The 22,530-nt window shown below is 38.2% G+C and overlaps 1 protein-coding gene across 1 annotated transcript in view; it reads left to right on the top strand.

Annotated features, from left to right (window-relative positions):
* The window catches only part of LOC126483634 (dedicator of cytokinesis protein 9), a 344,753-nt gene that overhangs the window by 125,688 nt on the left and 196,535 nt on the right, over positions 1–22,530 (top strand). The window contains exons 15-16 of the mRNA XM_050106687.1: positions 4,299–4,540; positions 9,608–9,695. Coding sequence (XP_049962644.1) covers positions 4,299–4,540; positions 9,608–9,695 — 330 coding nt within the window. The remainder of the gene's footprint in view (positions 1–4,298; positions 4,541–9,607; positions 9,696–22,530) is intronic.

Here is a 22,530-nt window from a genome sequence, read left to right as displayed (position 1 = left end):
CCAATTGAAACTATGAACATCACATACATGCCCTTGCCACCACCATGTGGTGTGATAGCAAAATATATATTGCAGAGAACGGGGATACTTATGATTTCATTGAATGTGAAGTATTTTGAACCTCATTGAGTCATTCTTATAAGAAGTGATTAGACATGGACATGAAAAATGTTTTAACATTCAACCTCTGGAACATTCTGTAGTTGCACTGACTTTTCCTGAGTGTATTGGGTACTGTAAAGTTGGTGGCTATTAACCAAAACTTAAGCATTGATGGACTTCAAAGAGATGTTTGCAATATCAAACCTTCCACAGGAGAAAAGCATTTTAGGGAACTTTCAACAAAATTTAACATAAGTCACTTACTACTGAGCAAGGTAATGCAATGGTTAAAGACATTGGATTCACATTCAACAGAAGCAGAGTGTGAATCACTGTTTGGACTATACATTTAGGTTTTGTCAATTCCCTTAGTTATTTAAGACAGGTGCCAGGATAGTTCATTTGTAGCAAATACAGCCAATTTCTCCCCTGTCCATCTCATAGCCAAATGTGTATTCCATGTGTAATAGAACACAAGGGTGTTTTTTTTTTCTTTTTAAATCATGATCTTTCTTTGTTTTTGCCATTTGTTGTATGTAATACTCTTCTTCCCAATGATGTTGACAAATATTTTAATCATGTCCACTATGCAAATACACATCCAGCTGTCCACTGTCTCCAGTTTTTGTATTTATGCCCCCATCAGCCAGGCTCATTAGCAGATTTTCAGTATGATCATTGTCTGCACCACTGTTACTGACTCTTCAGATGAGGTGACAAAGGATTGTACCACGTATCACACGGTGATATACTGGCTTCAAGTGGTTCAGTCTGTTCCCTTGCCAGGCCTATCATTTTCTGAAATGATGTTCCACCCTATATTGCTCCCTGATCATGCAGAGTACTTTTTCAGTATTTCTCAACTTTTGCAATATCTTCATCACACACTGGACTCATGTTGAATACTAGCTAATAGACAACTGCCATTCAGCTTTCTGTGTTGGTTATGGAAGCCTTCATGGGTAACAAAAAATACCATATTGTGGAACAGACTGTTGCATATAGTTGCATATAGTAGGCTTTATTATGCAGGTAGCTAAATTTTTCTTTAAAGCACCAGTACCTCTGAATTTGGCTTTGGAAACTCAGTGTGAAGCATTTGATTGGTTCTAACCACCTGCCTGCATCTATCTATTTTCTATTTGCTATTATCTTCTCTTCCAACCCTCCCTCTCCCAATTATTTTTTCGCTTATGTAATTAGAAACTTCTCTTGTTTTTCTTGACCCATTCTTTTTTTCCCAGAGAATTTTGTTTAGGAACTTCAGATCATGTCCTTAAGCTACAAATGCCAAACAAGTTCGGTATAATATGACGTGGAAGTACGAACCATCTGGAGAACGTAATACTTATGATTTAAAATATGAAATTATCTAATTGCTCTGACTCCCTGAATGCTCTTCAAGTGATCTAGGGCATTCTCTTTTTCATCGTGATGTTTGTAAAAGAGATAGGATTCGGTTCAGTACTAGTTCATCTGGAAATTCAAAGCAGTGAATTGGATGATTTAGCAGTGAAACAGTGATGTGCAGAACCTACTTTGTCACAGTTTAAAGTTTCCCTACCAGCATTGTGGAAAATTAATTGAAATGATGGGAAAAAATTGAAACATTATTCATTTTTGTGGGTTTGATTGCTCCATTTCTAGGCATCTGATTGCTCCAGCTCTTTGCCGTTTTTAAAACAAATGTACATTTTGTTGCTTTGTTTTCAGACCAACTATTTTTGTCAGAAAGTTGGTAACTTTTTCCTCCGAATGCTAAAATATTTTGTGGACTCCCACCTACATAAAGAGGAAAGACCATTGTAATAAAATAAGAGAAATTGGAGCTTGCACAGAAAGATTTAGATGTTCATTTTTCCCATGTGCTAGTTGAAAGTGGAGCAGTTGAGAAATAGTTTGAGACTGGTTCTGTGAAAATGGTCCTGTGAATCCTCTGGCAAGCACTCAAGTGTAAATTGCAAAGTTGCCATATAGATGTAGATATGCAGATGTAGAATGATCAGTGAGGCCAGCAAGTATTATGCAGCCAGCAACCCGACTATGGTGAATCTCTTTCCAAGCTTCAAAACAAAATGAAGTGCTACTAAATCCCCTCAAGAATGGTTGTTGCCCTCCAGTGCATGGATTCCTCCTCAAACAAGAATAACCAATACTGTTTGGCACTTGTGGCATATGATTGTCATTATTCCATATATCATAGAGTATCCAGTTTGCAGATGGAAGGGCAGCCTATAGTGTAATTGGGGACATGTACTTTATTTTTGATTATCACAAGTGCTATATCAACCCCTATTAAATTTTGGCCCATATTCCCAGCTTTTACATACTTATATTTAACCCCTCTCACTGCATAATTCTTCCAGTTTTCTTTTTTTATGTGTATTTATACATCTACCCTTATGTAACCTTTTCAGTAAAGTATTATTTTGTTGTTTTCTTAATTAATTTTGTTGTTTTCTTAATTAATTTTGTTTTACTGTCACATAGAATTACAGCAGTTGAGATTTCAGCATTTAGAGCAGTTGAAGACAATGATTCTATGGATAGAAGAGAAATTAACAGAAGAGAAAAGTGGCTTGGAGTCCTTTTATTAAAATGGATGTAATTTTCTAAATGAAGATTGTATTATGTAGAGAGCAAAAGCTTTCAATTAGTTTCTATTCACAGTTTGGGTTTATAACAGTGACACATGAAACTGAGGGGTGTCCAGTGAGCAATGAATAGATGTGTCTTATGAATTACTACGACAGACAGGAATACAAATAAATGGATCAGGGAATAAACTAGATTACCACACACAAATTACGAGTAGGATGAAAATAAAATGGGTGTGGACAGAACATTAAATGAGGTGATTTGGATGTTAGTTGGACCAAGGAAGCTCTTTGATGGATTCGAAAAGATATGAAAACACCAAGACAGTGACCAAGTGTAATGTGGATGATTAAAAAGGATGCAGGAGTAACATGAATGCATAGAATTGAAGACTATAATGCACGGAAAAGTCTAGAGGAGGATGTTACACAACAACAGATATCAAATGGCTGGTAACTGACCATGTACTTGTATTAATCTATTGCAGAAGCCAGTGACTATTCTGTCACGTTCCCTGAGCACATGTACAGCAATAACAACATTTTTTCCTCTTTTCTGCTGCCACAGCTGTTTGTTTCTATTTCCTATTCTGATCTGTATGTTTTGAGTACCGCTGTGGATATTGTTATCATCTCTTGTGTCTGCCTTTTCAGCTCCCCATCAGTCTCTTCTTTTCATTTAGGATAGATTTTTACCCACCAAATAGAGGCAGCTTTGAGCAGTGGACAGACACATTTAAAAGTAGCCCATTGGAAAGCTATTGGACTGTGTCCTTTGTCAGATGTAATAAGACACGCTCATTCACAACAACACAGCTCACACAGACATACCCTCTGTCATCACAGGGGTGTGAGGCGTGACTTAGATGAGTAGCAATCTCAACTGGGGTGCATAGCAGGACTACAGAAGAGGAGTGAGGTATTCAAATCTTTTCAGGTATTCAGATCTTGCCTGTTGGTCTTTTCCTCATCCTATCTGTGTTTTTTGATGTGAGGTCATGGCCAATTTTCTTGATTAATCTCTGATTAGCTCATTTGCACCAACCTTCTCTCCCATATGTTGGATGGAGAAACCTCTAGTTCCTTAAATTAAGTTTTTTGTCCACTTTCATTCATGGCCGATAATCTGCTACTGATGCTACATGTTAGGCAAGCATTTTTTTTCTGTGAAATTAAAATCAGTGATAAATGTCTCTAAATTAGAAAACTCGGTTATTTATAAATTGTGAATTTCTTAGGTTTTAATGTGAAGAGTTTTGACTGACAATACATATTATGTACAAGGGGTAGTCATAAAGTTTTAATTATCACATTAAAAAAATGCTTTAGGGATTTCAATGTGTGTGTGTGGACTACAGTCATGTACATGCAAACAAACAAAAAATTAAATATGTAACTTTATTTTTTTGAGGTAATAATTATAACCATATGACTACCCATCATACCCGTGTGTGTGTGTGTGTGTGATATGAAAAGCATGTAAACATTGGCATGACATAGATAGGGAGATAAAGATTTACTTGCTACTTTACTTGCAGCTAAATAAGTGGGCGATCAGGTATACGATAACATGCTTCTGTTGACTTTTGCCTCTTGCAGTGCATATATGGGAGACCAGGAGGTTCAGTGTTTGTGCAGCAAGCTTCATGTGCTGTCCTTCACCACAACACTTCTCCATCTTGGTATGAAGAAGTGAAAATGAGACTGCCAATACAACTACACTCCAAACACCATCTACTCTTTACATTTTTGCACATATCTTGCGATTCATCAAAGAAGAAGGACAGCTTAGTTGAGACTTGTGTGGGATATTCCTGGACTCCTTTACTCCATAGAGGAAGGTAATGCTGTCATTGAGTGTTAATTTTAATGTGCCTTTTTGAATTTACTGTAATCCTATTTTTAGTAGCATCACATGGTTTTTTATGAAGATATTGTCATATGAAACCCCACCAATCCATTCCATTCACAGATGATCTGAGGGATGAACACATGTCAGTAACCTTGCACACAATCTTAATTAAAATTTTTGTGAATGGAATGCTGTTGTGGATTTTGCACACATGGGTTTCCCTCTTCATTCTGATCATGTACAACGGTGTAAATAAAACATGGGAGCAAAAGCTTTTTTGTGAATCCACATTAAAATAATATCTATATTCTAATGTGAGACTTATTATTGATACCTATCATAAAATCGTGGTAAATAAAACTTGTAACACGATAGTGGTTAAAACACTATAGCTAGCAGTCTTTGTAAATAGAGAACAATAGGCACAAAATCTACAGCTTGATGCCAATAAGGATGTCACTCGGCTCTGGGACATCCTGGGTGAGAAAGAGGGCAGAAATCGTCATCATGTTACATAGCGTATTGAATAGGAATGTCTGTCTGACATGAGATTGTACCAAACTAAGATTGCGCGCCTAGTACTGATTAGTATATATTTCATGTGGAAGTAACGATGATTCTTGATAGCCCATTATAGAGGTAGTCCTCTTCAAAAGTGGTGTTTACTTGTATAAATGAGTGTGAAATTAAATTACATCTGTTGTAACATAATGAAAGTTGCTACTTTATGAGTCATTATCATTGGACAGTTTAATTTGCCACAGTTGAAAACAGAAGACAGTCAACAGAAGAAGTTCCAATCATGTCAGCATGTCACGAAAAGAACTAAGTAAGAAGTCTTTTTGTTGTTAAAAAATAAAAAATAGTTACTGCATATTTTAATGAAGAATTCTGAAACAAAATGCGCCATTAGATTAAATTTCACTAACAGTATTTGTTATATTTATAACCAGCCTTTTCCATATAATGACTGTTTGTTTGAACGCAATAAGCGAGCTGTAATTCTTACAATGAACTAAAAAAATAGTACTGTATTGGTAATAATAAGCACACCCACACCCAAGTAATATGCTGTACGGGCTTGAATCAGTGAGTACGAGTGAAATGATAAGAAAAGATAGGAAATGTATTTGTGGAGGAAAAAAAAAAATGAGGATTCTACAGTGTGTAGATTCAAATGCTGGATCTTGAGTTCAATTGGTGAAAAAAAAAAAAAACAGAAATACATTCAGCCATTAGTGTATGATCGTTTGGATAAACTCACTGGGTGCAGAGTGGTTTGTTAGCATGAGAGCATTGGGAATTCTACTTGATGGCAACACCCTGAGAATTGAGTGGATAACCATTTCCATCTTCACATCCACCATGCATGTACTGGATGCTGAAATGGGGGCAAAAAATAGGAAAATAATGCTGCTGCTTGACAAGTGTTCAACACACCCTGACATTCTGCAGCCCAGAAACATTGAGGTAGTGTTCCTGCCTCCCAGTTGTATGGGTGAGATTCAGCTGTTAGATCTGGGAATCATCCATTCATTTAAGTGGAAATATAGAAAAATGTTAGTCCAGAAGGCTATGTTTATGCACGATAATGGGATGGACCCAAAATCTATGATCGTATAACTTTTGGATGCTGTGCATTATGTAGCCAAAGCATAGATGGGTGTGACTCCTTTCACTATTTCTAACTGTTTCATGAAAGCAGTATTTAAGTTCACAGGGAACACACAGGAACCACTGGAAGAAGATGTATGTTACCTATTGATTTTTCTGTGACAGGCATGTCATCTATGTTTTAAAAATATGTCTGTGTGTCAACAGTAGATAACATTATTACCAAACATTTTGAAGAAGGAAAGAGAGTGGAGATTGGTGAAGAGGATCATGAAGATGATGATCAGGAACCAGTTGTTCCTAGCAGAAGATAAGCTATGGAAACTATTAACATTTTGAGGCAGTGCATTGGTAGAGGATCAGGTGGTGATAATGCATTTGATGCTTTGTGTGCTGTGGACAGATAAGTAGAGCTGATTGCTGTTAGAAAGAAACAAAGACAGTTAGTTATTTCAGATATTTTTTAAAGAGGGTAGACTTAAATTGCTGTAATTTCATATTTTGAACGATATAAAGGGAATGAGAATAAGAGTAATTTATTCATTTTCAGTTGTTGTTTTTCTTATACTTTAATGCATTTTACACTTTCATGCATTTTACACTTTTTTGGGTCCGTCCACTGAAAATCATAAAAAGGGGATTTTACTGTATATTTATATATTATGTGCATATATGTGTATTAAAAATATGTGGTCTATATCCCTCTGAATATTTATTAGAGTGATGTGTAAAAATTTGGTGTAATAACTTTTTGAGATTTTTGGAAGCAATAGTAAAACACCGACTTGTCTTTATATAGAAGTATATATTATCCAGTATATATTCTTGGTTGCCCTTTTTAATAAGCAATGGTAAGGTATTATTAAAATTCAGACTGGTTCACTATTGGTTTAAACTCAGTGTTAAACTGCAATATGTAGATTGTACCAAACATTAATTAATATACATATCTGTAATTAAATTATGGTAAATCCAGGATGGAATAAAAAAAAATATGAGTTAAGATAGATCACTGCTCACTACATGGAGGATGCATTGTGTGGCAGACAGGGGCATTTAAAAGGTTTGATATCATAGGCTATCCGACCAGGTCATTTGCCAGATCTAGAAACACACATACATGCAACTCAAATACACATAACCACTGTTGTCTATGGGTGCTGAGTCCCAACTGTGGTGCGCAGCAATCTCAGCTGAGGTGGATAGTGGGAGTATAGAAGAAGCATGGGGCAAGGATAGGAGGGATTTCAGGGCAAGAGGGAAGGAAGGGAAAGGTGCCTTTGGGAGTGTGCAGAGGGCTAGTAGAGACAGGATGGTCGGCTACTGGGTGTAGCATTGAGAGAGAATGCTGGGGGAAAGGGGAAAGAGCTTGGCCACAGTTTCACAGTGGCCATTCATGTGGACAGACAGCTTGTCAGTGTCCATGTTCATGTAGAATACTACACAGTGGTTGCAGCTAAGTTGGCAGCCTACATGGCTGCTTCCAAAGGTGGCCTTTGATGGCGTAGGAAATGCTGAGACAGGAATGGAGTAGGTGGTAGTAAGAGGATGTATGGGATAGGTCTTGCATCTATGTCTGTTGCAAGGATATGAGCCATGAAGCAAGGACTTGGCAGCAGGGACAAAGTAACGAGGGATAAGGATATAGCACAAGTTGAACGGGTGGCAGAATACTGTGTGTCTTATATAAGACACTAACCATTTTGTCAACCAACTCTCCACACTTATCCCTGTAACAGCTGTTGCCTTCTTATCACTGTTGGTGCCACCTCCCTCTACACTAATATCGCAATGCCCATGGCCTTGCCTCCTTTGAACATTACTTCTCCGAGTGCGTGATTTACTCCAAACCTACAACTTCCTTCCTGGTCACCCTGACCAAATATATTCTCAAATACAGTTACTACTCCTTTGAAGGCATCACAAGTCTATGGTACAGTCATGGGCACCTAAATGGCACAAACCTATACTAACCCATTCATGGACCATCTAAATTCTAGATGAACCCTTTTTAACCATTCAAAATCTTTGTTCAAATTTATTGATGACATCATCATGACCTGGACCAAGGATGAGGACACTATCCTCATTCCTCCAAAACCTCAACATCATCTCCCTCCTTTTGCTTCACTGGCCCTCCTGAATCCAACAAGTCACCTTCCTCAATTTCCATTCATATCAAACCTACCAACCACCAGCAATATCTCCACTTCAACAGCTGCTACTCATTTCACACCAAGAAGCCTTCAATAAATAGTTACCTGTGGTCATCATACCTGCAGAGATAAGCCATATCCTTCTGAATATATCAAGAGTCTCACAGAGGCCTTCATAGTCCGAAATTACCCTCCCCATCTTGGCCAGAAACAAGGGATCCCACACCTTATCTCTTTGTTCATCTACCATCCTCCACATACCCACTGACCAGTCGCAAAGGAGCACTCTCCTTGTGACTCAGTATGACCCATGACTGCAGCAACTGAATCAGGTACTCCGTCAGGGCTTCAGCTACCTTTTGTTGTGCCCTGAAATGAGAAATACTCTTTTCACTATTCTTTCCAAATCTCCTTGGTGTGATAGCTAATAATACCAAATAATATTTTTTTTTTAAATATTCTTTTGTGCCACTTAATGTCTTCTCTACGTGGCAAGTAACAGTTCATCCTATTTCATATAAATAAGTGAAAAATAGAAAACAGTTGTAATATAAAATTGAATCTGACTGCCTGAATGACTTACTGTAATATAAGTTTATAGTGAGCTATATTTTGTCGGGGAATTCCACATTGTATTCCCCTATGAAGAGTTGAGTAGTACCATTTGCTTTGGAAGCAGTTAGTAAATTAAACCTATTTAGTGAAAAGACTGTCATCAAACATAGAACTGTGTAAGTTTGTGGTTAAGCATCACACAACTTATTGCTTCCTGTGCAATTGAACAGAAACATTTTGTCACAATAGCATCTTTTTTCACATATTTTGTGAATGGAAAGCCCATTCTCTTGTGCTCTTATTTGCATTGTCTGATTTTTATGGCATCTCGCAATCTATGCACCACGTAAACAATTACTTATTATGTCTTAGTCCAGTGGCGTTTCTTTCTCTTTGACCTCAATATTTTTTTATTCTTTCACTCTATTTCCTCTATTCCTTAGTGAAGATTCTTTTGCACTTGCTATTTTGTTTCTTCTGAAAACCTACAAAGGTGACTTTATTATTGTATGTTGTCACTTCCTGTATCTGCTTAATATTGAGAAATTGTTTGTGTTCTTAACTTCTGTCATTTCTTTATAAAATGCATGAGGTATCATTTTCATTATTTGTATTGTGGTTTGACTTAAAAAGTTAATTGTTATTTCAGTGTAAAGCGGTGTCATTTGTGCAATTGATGTGTTCTTGTCTTCCTAGTGTGTCTCAAGTGCTACACAGAATTCTTATTGCAGGTTAAACGTTGAAGACCAAATACTTCCAGTTGCAGTTAATCTCCCTCCAGGCTATTTAGCAGTGCAGCCACTGGGATTGGGAAAAGGGGTATTGTTAAATGATTTTCCTCTATTCATTTTATTTTCAAACATATTTATGTTATTTCCAAACAGTAGCAAAGTTGTAATTCTCTTCATTTGGTTTTGTATTACAAGAAAATATGTGTGCTCCATCTAGTTCAAGAAGTGTTTAATATGATTAAAATATGGTGTATTTAGTGGGTGTATTCTGTGAACTATGCTTACTTTGGGTATTCATAATAGGCACGCACTTAATTAGCTTGTAAAATATCTCCACCATCTGTGTAAAAGTGCAGCAGTGTTGGATGAACCAAATGTGTGTTTTGGTACGGTAGGATATCAGAAGAGCAACTCTGATCTTTAAGAAAAATAAGTATCCTGGTCCAAACTGGTTTTATTCAGTCATTTCGGGCAGCTGTCGAACATAATTGACAAATTTGATAAATGAATCACTTCATCAAGATCAGATTTTGTAAGTCTGGAGTTTGGTAATTCATGAAATTAAAAAAATTGGGGGAGATGGCAAATAAAGCTCTCACTGCTGTAGAAAGATATCGTCCATTTTGTCTGTCAAATATGTTAAGACAAATATGTTAAAATGTTAGATTGCTACTCGTCATGTAGAGGAGACATTGCATGGCAGACAGACACACCAAAAGACAGCTATACATCTAAGCTTCCAACAAAAGGCCACCTTCTAAAGAAGGAAACACACACACATTCAGACAAGCACATCTCCCATGCCTGACCACTTTCTTTGACCACTGAGATGTGTTGGCAGAAAGATCATGTGTATAGCAGTCTTTTTGCTGTGCCTATCTGTGACTCAACATGTTCTTTATATGGCGAGTAACAGTTTTCATTGTATTCATTATTCGGTCTGTGCTAGATTTTCCATTGTTTAAATCTCTTGAGAAGTACAGGAAAATGTGTGTGTGTTTGGAGTATTTGGCGTTTTGACAGACAAAATGGCTGATATATTCTTACAGTCATGACCTTCCAAATTTAGGGAATCTGATCTTGATGAAGTGATTCATTTAAAAATTTTGTAAAGTGTGACACAATTCTTTGATAGCTTCCTGAAGTGATTGCACAAATCCATTTAGGATCAGGAGACTTACTTTCCCTTTGTTTCATAAAAAAATACCAGAGCTGCTCTTCTATTCCTGTGCCATAACACAGAACACATTTGGTTCATTTAAATCTGTGCATTTTACCCAGATGGTGATGGCATTTCACAAGTTGATTAAGTATGTAGCTATTACAAATATGTCCAAGGCTACCTGGCTTTTTGGAATGAGTCCATAAAATCAATGTAAGCCACTGTGGTTTGAAATGAAAATGTTGATTATGCTAATTCTCTTAGTTACCAGAACAGCATTAAGGAGAAGAAAAATGCAGCTTGATTTTAACCCAACTAAGAAGCACCTGTGCTGGTCATTATGTAAATGAAGTGTCTTACAAAACTACATACATTGAGCTTAAAGAAAATGTTTCTCTGATAAGAAACCATAGTATTAACCTCAAGGAGGTGGTCTGTGTATAGCATGCACCAATTACAAAAACTTTTTTTTGTACCATTCCATTGTTGTTTTACAATAGCGAGCCCATACCTATTCCTTGATTACTGCAGCAGCTTTCACAGTGATGAGTTGTGCTCTTACACTTCTGAGTGAGCAGCAGTAAACTATAATAAACAGCGAGCTAGGTCAGAAAAACTTTGTGATCCATGCAAGAAAATGACCCAGATCCTGTGAGCTAGCAGCACAATCCCACAATGAGGCAGTTATCTATAAGATAATTAGTAATCAACCAAGTGGTTGGCAGAGATCTGATGCAGCTGTGCTGTTGAATGCTTTGAGTGGATCATTATTGTGTCATAACACTTGTTTGTGGCAACAGAGTGATGGAATGATAGGTTATTTGATTATTATTGTTTAATTAATGAGTGATTTAGCACATATAATGCAAGTTTATTTCACCATTGTTTAATTGAACTAAAATTAAACTGTGATTTTTCTCATACATGTTTACCTTGGTTACATGAAGACAGCTATTCTTTACATGTGTACAAAGTACACCGTGTGCTGCTCATGTTATGAAAAATAGCACACGCACTCGAGGGTTAAAAAAGCTGCTCAGTAAAACAAAACAATAACTAAAACAAAGTGCACGTCTTTGTACATATGCAAATTCAAAATCAGCTGTTGGGTAACATTCAGTGTCACACTGATTCACCCTCTTTACTGTACCATGCTTGAAAATTTCTGTCCAAAGATGGTCGATATACTGCAGCTCAAATCTGTCCTACTCTCTGATTAAAGACCTCCTGAAGTTGGCCAGTGTGTGAAGAAAGTTTCTATGATGGCATATTGCAAATTTCAGTTGATCCTAAACATTCTCAGTCCTGTTCATGTTAGCAGATATCGATTCCATACCATTAGGTTAATTCCTGCCTGCTGAAGAAGGTGTTCTCGAGATGGGCGGGTGTGCTTGTGCCTCATTGTCTTGCAAATTATACTTACCACTGAAATGCTGCCTGTAGGATTAGAGAATGGGTTGGAGAATCCTGTGCTATTACTCCACAGCAGTCAAACTATTCATGGAACTGATGAGATGCAACTGACGTCAGTACAAGATATTGGCCAAAACATCGCTGATCCACAGTCTGCCAAACCTGTGGGATTACGTGTCTAAGCTATGCATTGATACCTTACCTGGCCACTTCAACACTCTTGTGCAATATCATCAATGTAAAATAAATCCTGTACTCATATAAGTGAAGAGAACCCAATGCCATTGACCCAGATTCCATTCTGGGTGTTTCCTTGCACACCTTCATTGTACAGGAAGTTTTGCAGTGTTGTTCATAATGGGTGCCTAATGGTCAGATTGATCTTGTGGAGAGGGTTTGTATTGTCCAGGTCAACACAGCCCTCCCAGTTCTCTCCAAAGAGGTGGCACATTGCTTCTTCTTCTTCTTCTTCTTCTTCTTCTTCTTTTGTCTTCTTAGGGAATATAGGAGCCATAATTTGTAGGTAGCAGTCTTCAGGTTGTGTTGTTAACCATGAGTGATCACCATGATGTTGAGCATCAGTGTTTCATGTCTCATAAATCTGATTGTTTGAAAGACATCCTGTTGATGTAGGTCAAATTGGTCAGCAGATTTCCAAGCTGAAAATGCATGCAGTACCATGTTCTGAGCTCCAAATGAGCCTTCGAGACACATTGACAGGCTGAACAGCACACACAAGCCACACACCGTTTATAATTAGGGGCACAGTGAGATTTGCAGAACTGCACTGAGAAGGCAGGCCTGCCTCCATTTCATAGTTCACTGTACGAACTGATTCCTGTGGTCAAAAGAATATTGAGAAAGAAGTCTCCACTTAAACAGATCATGTAATTGGACAAATTGTTTTAATAATTTCTCAGTTGTGTTCTGGCTATGAATTAATTTAATCTCTGTTTCTATGACAGTGAACGTTTGTATCTGTTGTATGACTGTTTAGATCAAATAAATTACCCTTACAAATGCTGTGGAAGAATGTTATTGTTTGTAAATATTTATATAAATAAATTAAATTTAGTAAAGTAAATATTTATATAAATAATATATTGCTTGTAAATATTTACTTTCTGTTATAAAAATGATTTTTCATGAATAATTTTAGTTTTTAAATCTCATCTTCAATTTCATTTTTTTATTATTTTATAGTAAACAGAGAAGTTAGATCACTTGTCCAACATACAAGAGTCTGCAGAGGGAGTGGTATGAACTCAGACTACCATCTTATTATAGCAAATATAAATCTGTTGGCTTGCTGAAATAAATAAAAAATAAATAAATAAATAAATAAATTACACAATACCAAAGAAGCAGCTTTTAAAGTATATCTATTACAAGAAGAAGTATAAAACATCAGTACCGATGATGATTTGCACAGTATCTCCAGAACAAAGTCCCACACAACAGTGTAAACACAGAATGAGGAAACATCAAGTCATGCATTAACAGAGCTGGGGTGAATGCTGTAGGAAAAAGGAAGAAACCCAGAAAGAAGAATAGTATCAGAATATGGAATGATGAAATGGAGAATATAGTTAAAGAAAAACAGAAAGCTTCCCTCATAAATCTATGTGATAATAATACATTAGAGACATGATAGTGCAACTTGGCCACGGCAGTAGCAAGGAAAGCTCATCAAGAACAGTGGGACAGATTTATATTAACTATTGAAAATGATGTACGTGGTAGACAAAAGGTGGTCTATAAACTCATGAAACAACAAGTAAGAATAAATGTCATAGATAAAGAGACTTCACAGAAAAATTATTAGGAACTATGAACTGAAGGTGGTGACAAAGGGGATGAAGGGGACCAACTTGTATATCAAGGAGATATCACATTTGATGAGATACATGAGGCTCTGAAACAGATGAAAAACGAAAGCTGCAGGCCCTGATATAATCAACATAGGAATCATTAAATATTGAGGATTAAAGTTATATCTCTTAAATGAATGCTGGAAGGTGAGTGTGGTACTGGAATCACGGAAGACAGTGGAGATGATAGTAGTGTACAAAAATGGAGGAAGAATTGTATGTATAAACTATAGAGGAATAAGCCTACTAAACCTTATAAGCTTACCCTAAGAATTATTAACAGTACAGTGGTAAAATTACCTGATACACTCCTAATGGAGGGTCAAAATGGCTTTAGAAAAGGATGATCTTGCAGTGACTTTGTTACTATTGTATGCCATTTAAAACTGAAAAACAACAAGAATACGACCTGGAAATTCGTATAGCATTCTTAGGTTATGAAAATGGTTTGGATGGACTGAACAGAAGCAAGCTTTGGAACATATTGGAAAAATGAGGGTATTCAAGATCTTTGATACAAATAATAAAGAGTTTGCATCAGCACACAGAAATTATATATTAAAAAAAAAAGTAATGGCCTTCGAAGGTTAATTTACAGTGCACTCCAAAATAGTACTAGATGAACATTCACTAGAACAGTTGTCTATCGACCTGCCAGCACTTTTGTTTGGTAAGTCTCATCATCTTTGTTTTTAGATATATTTTTCCCACGTGGAATGTTTCTCTCTCTCTCTCTCTCTCTCTCTCTCTCTCTCTCTCTCTCTATATATATATATATATATATATATATATATATATATATATATATATATAATGGAAGGAAACATTCCACGTGGGAAATTATATATATATATATAAAAATACAAAGATGAGGTGACTTACCGAACAAAAACGCTGGCAGGTCGATAGACACACAAACAAACACAAACATACACACAAAATTCAAGCTTTCGCAACAAATTGTTGCCTCATCAGGAAAGAGGGAAGGAGAGGGGAAGACGAAAGGAAGTGGGTTTTAAAGGAGAGGGTAAGGAGTCATTCCAATCCCGGGAGCGGAAAGACTTACCTTAGGGGGAAAAAAGGACAGGTATACACACGCACATATCCATCCACACATACAGACACAAGCAGACATATTTAAAGCTTTAAATATGTCTGCTTGTGTCTGTATGTGTGGATGGATATGTGCGTGTGTGCGAGTGTATACCTGTCCTTTTTTCCCCCTAAGGTAAGTCTTTCCGCTCCCGGGATTGGAATGACTCCTTACCCTCTCCTTTAAAACCCACTTCCTTTCGTCTTCCCCTCTCCTTCCCTCTTTCCTGATGAGGCAACAATTTGTTGCGAAAGCTTGAATTTTGTGTGTATGTTTGTGTGTCTATCGACCTGCCAGCGTTTTTGTTCGGTAAGTCACCTCATCTTTGTATTTATATATAATTTTTCCCACGTGGAATGTTTCCTTCCATTATATATATATATATATATATATATATATATATATATATATATATACATATGAATATAATAGAGGGAAACATTCCACGTGGGAAAAATATATCTAAAAAGAAAGATGATGAAACTTACCAAACAAAAGCGCTGGCAGGTCGACAGACACACAAACAAACACAAACATACACACAAAATTCTAGCTTTCGCAACCAATGGTTGCCTCGTCAGGAAAGAGGGAAGGAGAAGGAAAGACAAAAGGATACGGGTTTTAAGGGAGAGGGTAAGGAGTCATTCCAATCCCGGGAGAGGAAAGACTTACCTTAGGGGGAAAAAAGGACAGGTATACACTCGCACACACACACATATCCATCCACACATACACAGACACAAGCAGACATATATATATATATATATATATATATATATATATATATATATATATATAAAACAAAGATGAGGTGACTTACCGAACAAAAGCGCTGGCAGGTCGATAGACACACAAACAAACACAAACATACACACAAAATTCAAGCTTTCGCAACAAACTGTTGCCTCATCAGGAAAGAGGGAAGGAGAGGGGAAGACGAAAGGAAGTGGGTTTTAAGGGAGAGGGTAAGGAGTCATTCCAATCCCGGGAGCGGAAAGACTTACCTTAGGGGGAAAAAAGGACAGGTATACACTCGCACACACGCACATATCCATCCACACATACAGACACAAGCAGACAAGCAGTCTTTAAATATGTCTGCTTGTGTCTGTATGTGTGGATGGATATGTGCGTGTGTGCGAGTGTATACCTGTCCTTTTTTCCCCCTAAGGTAAGTCTTTCCGCTCCCGGGATTGGAATGACTCCTTACCCTCTCCCTTAAAACCCACTTCCTTTCGTCTTCCCCTCTCCTTCCCTCTTTCCTGATGAGGCAACAGTTTGTTGCGAAAGCTTGAATTTTGTGTGTATGTTTGTGTTTGTTTGTGTGTCTATCGACCTGCCAGCGCTTTTGTTCGGTAAGTCACCTCATCTTTGTTTTTATATATAATTTTTCCCACGTGGAATGTTTCCTTCCATTATATTGATATCATTATATATATATATATATTACTAATGGGGAAGACAATTACACGTTAAAAATACCAAAATAATTTTTGAAAGGGAAACATTCCATGTAGGAAAAATATATCTAAAAACAAAGATGATGTGACTTACCAAATGAAAGTGCTGGCAGGTCGACAACATACAAATGAACACAAACATACACAAAAAATTCAAGCTTTCGCAACAAACTGTTGCCTCATCAGGAAAGAGGGAAGGAGAGGGAAAGCCGAAAGGATATGGGTTTTAAGGGAGTGGGTAAGGAGTCATTCCAATCCCGGGAGCGGAAAGACTTACCTTAGGGGGAAAAAAGGACGGGTATACACTCGTGCACACACACACATATCCATCCACACATATACAGACACAAGCAGACATATTTAAAGACAAAGAGTTTGTATATATAATAGAGGGAAACATTCCACGCGGGAAAAATATATTTAAAAACAAAGATGATGTGACTTACCATACGAAAGCGCTGGCAGGTCGATAGACACACAAACTAACACACACAAACACACAAAATTCAAGCTTTCGCAACAAACTGTTGCCTCATCTCTTTGTCTTTAAATATGTCTGCTTGTGTCTGTGTATGTGCGGATGGATATGTGTGTGTGTGCGAGTGTATACCTGTCCTTTTTTCCCCCCTAAGGTAAGTCTTTCCGCTCCCGGGATTGGAATGACTCCTTACCCTCTCCCATAAAACCCACATCCTTTCATCTTTCCCTCTCCTTCCCTCTTTCCTGACGAAGCAACCAGAGGTTGCGAAAGCTCGAATTTTGTGTGTATGTTTGTGTTTGCTTAAGTCTCATCATCTTTGTTTTTAGATATATTTTTCCCATGTGGAATGTTTCCCTCTATTTTATATAAAAATAGAGGGAAACATTCCACGTCGGAAAAATATATCTAAAAACAAAGATGATGAGACTTACCAAACAAAAGCACTGGCAGGTCGATAGACACACAAACAAACACAAACATACACACAAAATTCAAGCTTTCGCAACAAACGGTTGCTTTATCAGGAAAGAGGGAAGGAGGGGGAAAGACGAAAGGCAAAGAGTTTGCCTTTACAAATGTCTGCTTGTTTCTGTGTATGTGCGGATGGATATGTGAGTGTATACCTGTCCTTTTTTCCCCCCTAAGGTAAGTCTTTCCGCTCCCGGGATTGGAATGACTCCTTACCCTCTCCCTTAAAACCCACATCCTTTCGTCTCTCCCTCTCCTTTCCTCTTTCCTGATGAAACAACCGTTTGTTGTGAAAGCTAGAGTTTTGTGTGTATGTTTGTATTTGTTTGTGTGAAAATGTCTGCTTGTGTCTGTGTATGTGCGGATGGATATGTGCATGTGTGCGAGTGTATACCTGTCCTTTTTGCCCCCTAAGGTAAGCCTTTCTGCTCCCGGGATTGGAATGACTCCTTACCCTCTTCCTTAAAACCTACATCCTTTCGTCTTTCCCTCTCCTCTCCTCTCCTCTTTCCTGATGAAGCAACCATTTGTTGCGAAAGCTAGAATTTTGTGTGTATGTTTGTGTTTGTTTGTGTGTCTATCGACCTGCCAGCGCTTTTGTTTGGTAAGTCTCATCATCTTATATATATATAAAAACAAAGATGATGTAACTTACCAAACGAAAGCGTTGGGACATTGATAGACACACAAATAAACACAAACACACACACAAAATTCAAGCTTTCGCAACCCACGGTTGCTTCATCAGGAAAGAGGGGAGGAGAGGGAAAGACGAAAGGATGTGGGTTTTAAGGGAGAGGGTAAGGAGTCATTCCAATCCCGGGAGCGGAAAGACTTACCTTAGGGGGAAAAAAGGAGAGGTATACACTCACACACACGCACATATCCATCCGCACATATACAGAAACAAGCAGACATATGTAAAGGCAAAGAGTTTGGGCAGATATGTCAGTCGAGGCAGAAGTAGAGAGGCAAAGATGTTGTTGAATGACAGGTGAGGTATGAACGGCGGCAACTCGAAATTAGTGGAGGTTGAGGCCTGGTGGGTAACGGGAAGAGAGGATATATTGAAGGACAAGTTCCCATCGCAGGAGTTCTGATAGGTTGATGTTGGTGGGAAGTATCCAGTTAACCCTGACAGTGTAACACTGTACCAAGATGTGCTGGCCGTGCAGCAAGGCATGTTTAGCCACAGGGTGATCCTCATTACCAACAAACACTGTCTGCCTGTGTCCATTCATGCAAATGGAAAGTTTGTTGCTGGTCATTCCCACATAGAAAGCTTCACAGTGTAAGCAGGTCAGTTGGTAAATCACGTGGATGCTTTCGCACGTGGCTCTGCCTTTCATTGTGTACACCTTCCGGGTTACAGGACTGGAGTAGGTGGTGGTGGGAGGGTGCATGGGACAGGTTTTACACCGGGGACGGTCACAAGGGTAGGAGCCAGAGGGTAGGGAAGGTGGTTTGGGGATTTCATAGGGATGCACCAAGAGGTTACGAAGGTTAGGTGGACGGCTGAAAGACACTCTCAGTAGAGTGGGGAAGATTTCATGAAGGATGGATCTCATGCCAATGACAAACCTCCCTCTGGACACCACAGCACATCAACAACAGATGATAATGTCGAAGCTGTGAAGAAAATTGGTTTGGAAACTCATCGAATTACCATAAGAGAAGTTGCTGAGGATGTTTGCATATCGGTTGGCTCATGTGATGCAATTTTTTCGGATGTTTTAGGCATGAGACATGCGTCAGCGAAGTTTGTTCCAAAACTTCTCAATTTTGACCAGAACAGTCACACGAGCATTGCTCAGGAGCTCTTGAATGATGTCAATGATGATCCTGATTTCTTCAAAAGGGTCATAACTGGTGATGAAACAGGGGTTTATGGCTATGTCTTCGAAACCAAAGCCCAATAGTCCCAGTGGAAGCATCCCGAAGAGCCAAGACCAAAAAAAGCATGCCAAGTTGGATCAAATTACTGTGGCATAGGGAATCATGAATTTTTGCCTCACGGTCGTATGGCCAGTAAGGAGTATTAACTTGACAGTATGCACCATTTGCGAGAAGCAGTATGCAAAAAAAGTCTGGAATTGTGAAAAAACAATTCATGGCTTTTGTATCACGACAATGCAGTGCTCATTCATTGTTGCTTGTGAGAGATTTTGTGGCATAAAACAGCACGGCAATCATGCCTCAACCACCATATTCCCTGTATTTGGCCCCCTGTGACTTTTTCCTGTTCCCAAAACTGAAGAGACCTATAAAAGGACAAAGATTTTCAATGATTGAGGAAATAAAAACTGCATTGCTGGAAGTACTGAAGGCTGTACAAAAAAGTGCTTTGAGGATTGGAAGAAGCATTGGCACAAGTGTATTCTATCTGAGGGTGATTACTTTGAAGAGGACAACATGAATATTGATGAATAAATGAATATTTTTTCATAAAAATATAGTCACTTTACTTTATGAACACATCTTGTATAGCTTCAATGAAGATGGAATGGGCTATAAGCCTACACACTGAAAGAAATAACGAGAATATTGCTGCTCAGATTATTTGTGCTTATAAACTACAGTTTAATTATGTAACAAAATTTTTGCTGAAAAATTCTGTTTCACCAACAAATCAAATTTAGAGTCATTACAGTTAAAACCTTGGTAAGTTCATTCCCTATTTCCTGGGTCCCTGTACTATTATGCATATTTTAGGCCCAGTTAATCTTCTGGTTAAGGACAACCCCACCGCTAAGCAATATGGGTCAGCCTTAATCAAATTAAGTTTGGTAGGCCACTTGTTGGGTTAGCCCTGCGTTGGTGTTTGAGGGGGGGGAGGAGGTTGAGCTGTGTGCGGCTTGTGTTGGTGCCATTGGTAGGTTGGCATTGTGTAATAGGGATAGTGGTGTCTTGTTTTCTTCTTCTGTTTACTGGCGCCACTATGTTTGCTAGCGTTGTCTGTCCGTGAGTGGCAGCATCAGCGTTTGTCGATATCTAGTACCCTTACTATCTTTGGACCGACCTCTAGTATTTCTGGGTCTTCGTGTGTCGGAGTTCAGTGGAGTTCTGGATTAGGTAGTTCAGTTGAGTTGGGACCGGGCAGCAGTGAGGTCCGCACAGCGCCAGTACTCTCCAGGACAGCTGGCAATACATGCGCTGCCCGATGGAATGATGTGGTCACGAGAGTTCACGACCACATCGAAGTCCGGATTCAGCAAGTTTAAGTTGAATTGTTATATTCAAGTAGTGCAACCTTCACTCTGTGTGTGTGGCCATCCGTCAATGTGACCTCATGGAATAATTTGTCAGTCAACTACTCATACTGGGACGTTTGCCTTGCCTCACTTGTTCGAGAGTGACCGTTGGTTGGTCGTTCGGTCGGTCGTCTCAACGCACGATGTGTATTTGGTCTTCTGACCACTTCTGGGTTCTCTGTGTTTGTGTCAACTTGTAATTCATCCTTGTTGCTCCACAGTGACTGGTTTTAGTATTGTTTGAGTTGTTTGTGGTGTTGCTTTCACAGATCTGTGTGTATCTAGTGTGGTTTTGAATGAGCAGTCATTTTAACGCTGTCTGCGTACTGGATTTGTAGAGGCAACTTGTTGTGATTACCTCGGATTACTCTTGCGTTTGAATATGTTCTCTTATATAATGTTTGTCATTTTACGATGTCAAGATTGTAGTCTGCCCGTCTTCCTGGCATGGGTTATTCCATCATTGTATTGGGCATTGGACATTAGGTAGATTTTGCGAGAGTGAGTTGCCATCCTGTTAACTGAGTACATCACTGGGCTGCCTGTCTCACCACTTACGCAGCTGTAGGGACTTTTCCCAGGTCGATCCTTGGAGCACTGTCCGTGGATCACTCCCTTCTTATTAGGTCCGATTGTGTCAGTTGTTTAAAAATAATATTTTGTTTAAATTATTTCTATTGCTTGTGGCCTTCAGCTGACAAATGATTTGAATTCTTCTTAAAGAGGCCTTCAGCCACCAGTGTAGCTTGCGTTACAGTCAATTTTCTAATGATTGTTTCAAAAAATTATTTTGGTATTTTTAATGTGTAATTGTCTTCCCCATTAGTAATTCAGGCCTTCAGCCGTTAATTGTTCGGAAGTATTGCTCGTGGCCTTGAGCCGACAAATAATTTGAATTCTTTCTTAATAAGGCCTTCAGCCGTCAGTGTAGCTTGTGTTACAGTCAATTTTTTTAATGATTATTTTAAAAATTATTTTGGTATTTTTAACATGTAATTGTCTTCATCACTTGTAATTCAGGCAAATGAGGAGGACAGATACACACAAAAAATACCAAAATAATTTTTAAAACAACCAAATAAAAAAAAATATTGACTGTGACATGCGCTAAACTGACACCTGAAGGCCCCATCCACACCTTTCCTGCTTTCCCTTAGTCCCATGTTAGGGAAAGCAGGAAAAAGTTTGGACGGGTCCTAATCAGTTACCATTGGTTGCACAGTAAAAAAACACACACACACACACACACACATTTATTTAAAGAAATAATTTTATTTGTCGGCTGAAGGCCACAAGGAATACTTCCGAACAATTAACCGCTGAAGGCCTGAATTACAAGTGAGAAAGACGACTACACATTGAATAATACCAAAATAATTTTTAAAACGATCATTTAAAAAAAAAAATTGACTGTAACACAAGCTACACTAACAGCTGAAGGCCTTATTAAGAATAATTCAAATTATTTGTCGGCTGAAGACCACAAGCAATAGGAATAATTTAAACAAAATATTATTTTTAGACAATTGACACAATCAGACCTAATAAAAAAGGGGAGTGATCCACAGACAGTGCTCTAAGGATCGACCTGAGAAAAGTCCCTACAGCTGCGAAAGCGGTGAGACAGGCAGCCAAGAGTTACGTTCACCTAACAGGATGGCAACTCAAACTAGACAGTTTAAATGCTGATCAATCCTCTTACCAAATACACCTAACGTGTGATA

The sequence above is a fragment of the Schistocerca serialis genome, chromosome 6, assembly GCF_023864345.2.
Source record: "Schistocerca serialis cubense isolate TAMUIC-IGC-003099 chromosome 6, iqSchSeri2.2, whole genome shotgun sequence".
Taxonomy (NCBI): domain Eukaryota; kingdom Metazoa; phylum Arthropoda; class Insecta; order Orthoptera; family Acrididae; genus Schistocerca; species Schistocerca serialis.
The sequence above is the reverse complement of the archived record's forward strand: the minus strand, read 5'-3'. Positions and strand labels throughout refer to the sequence as shown.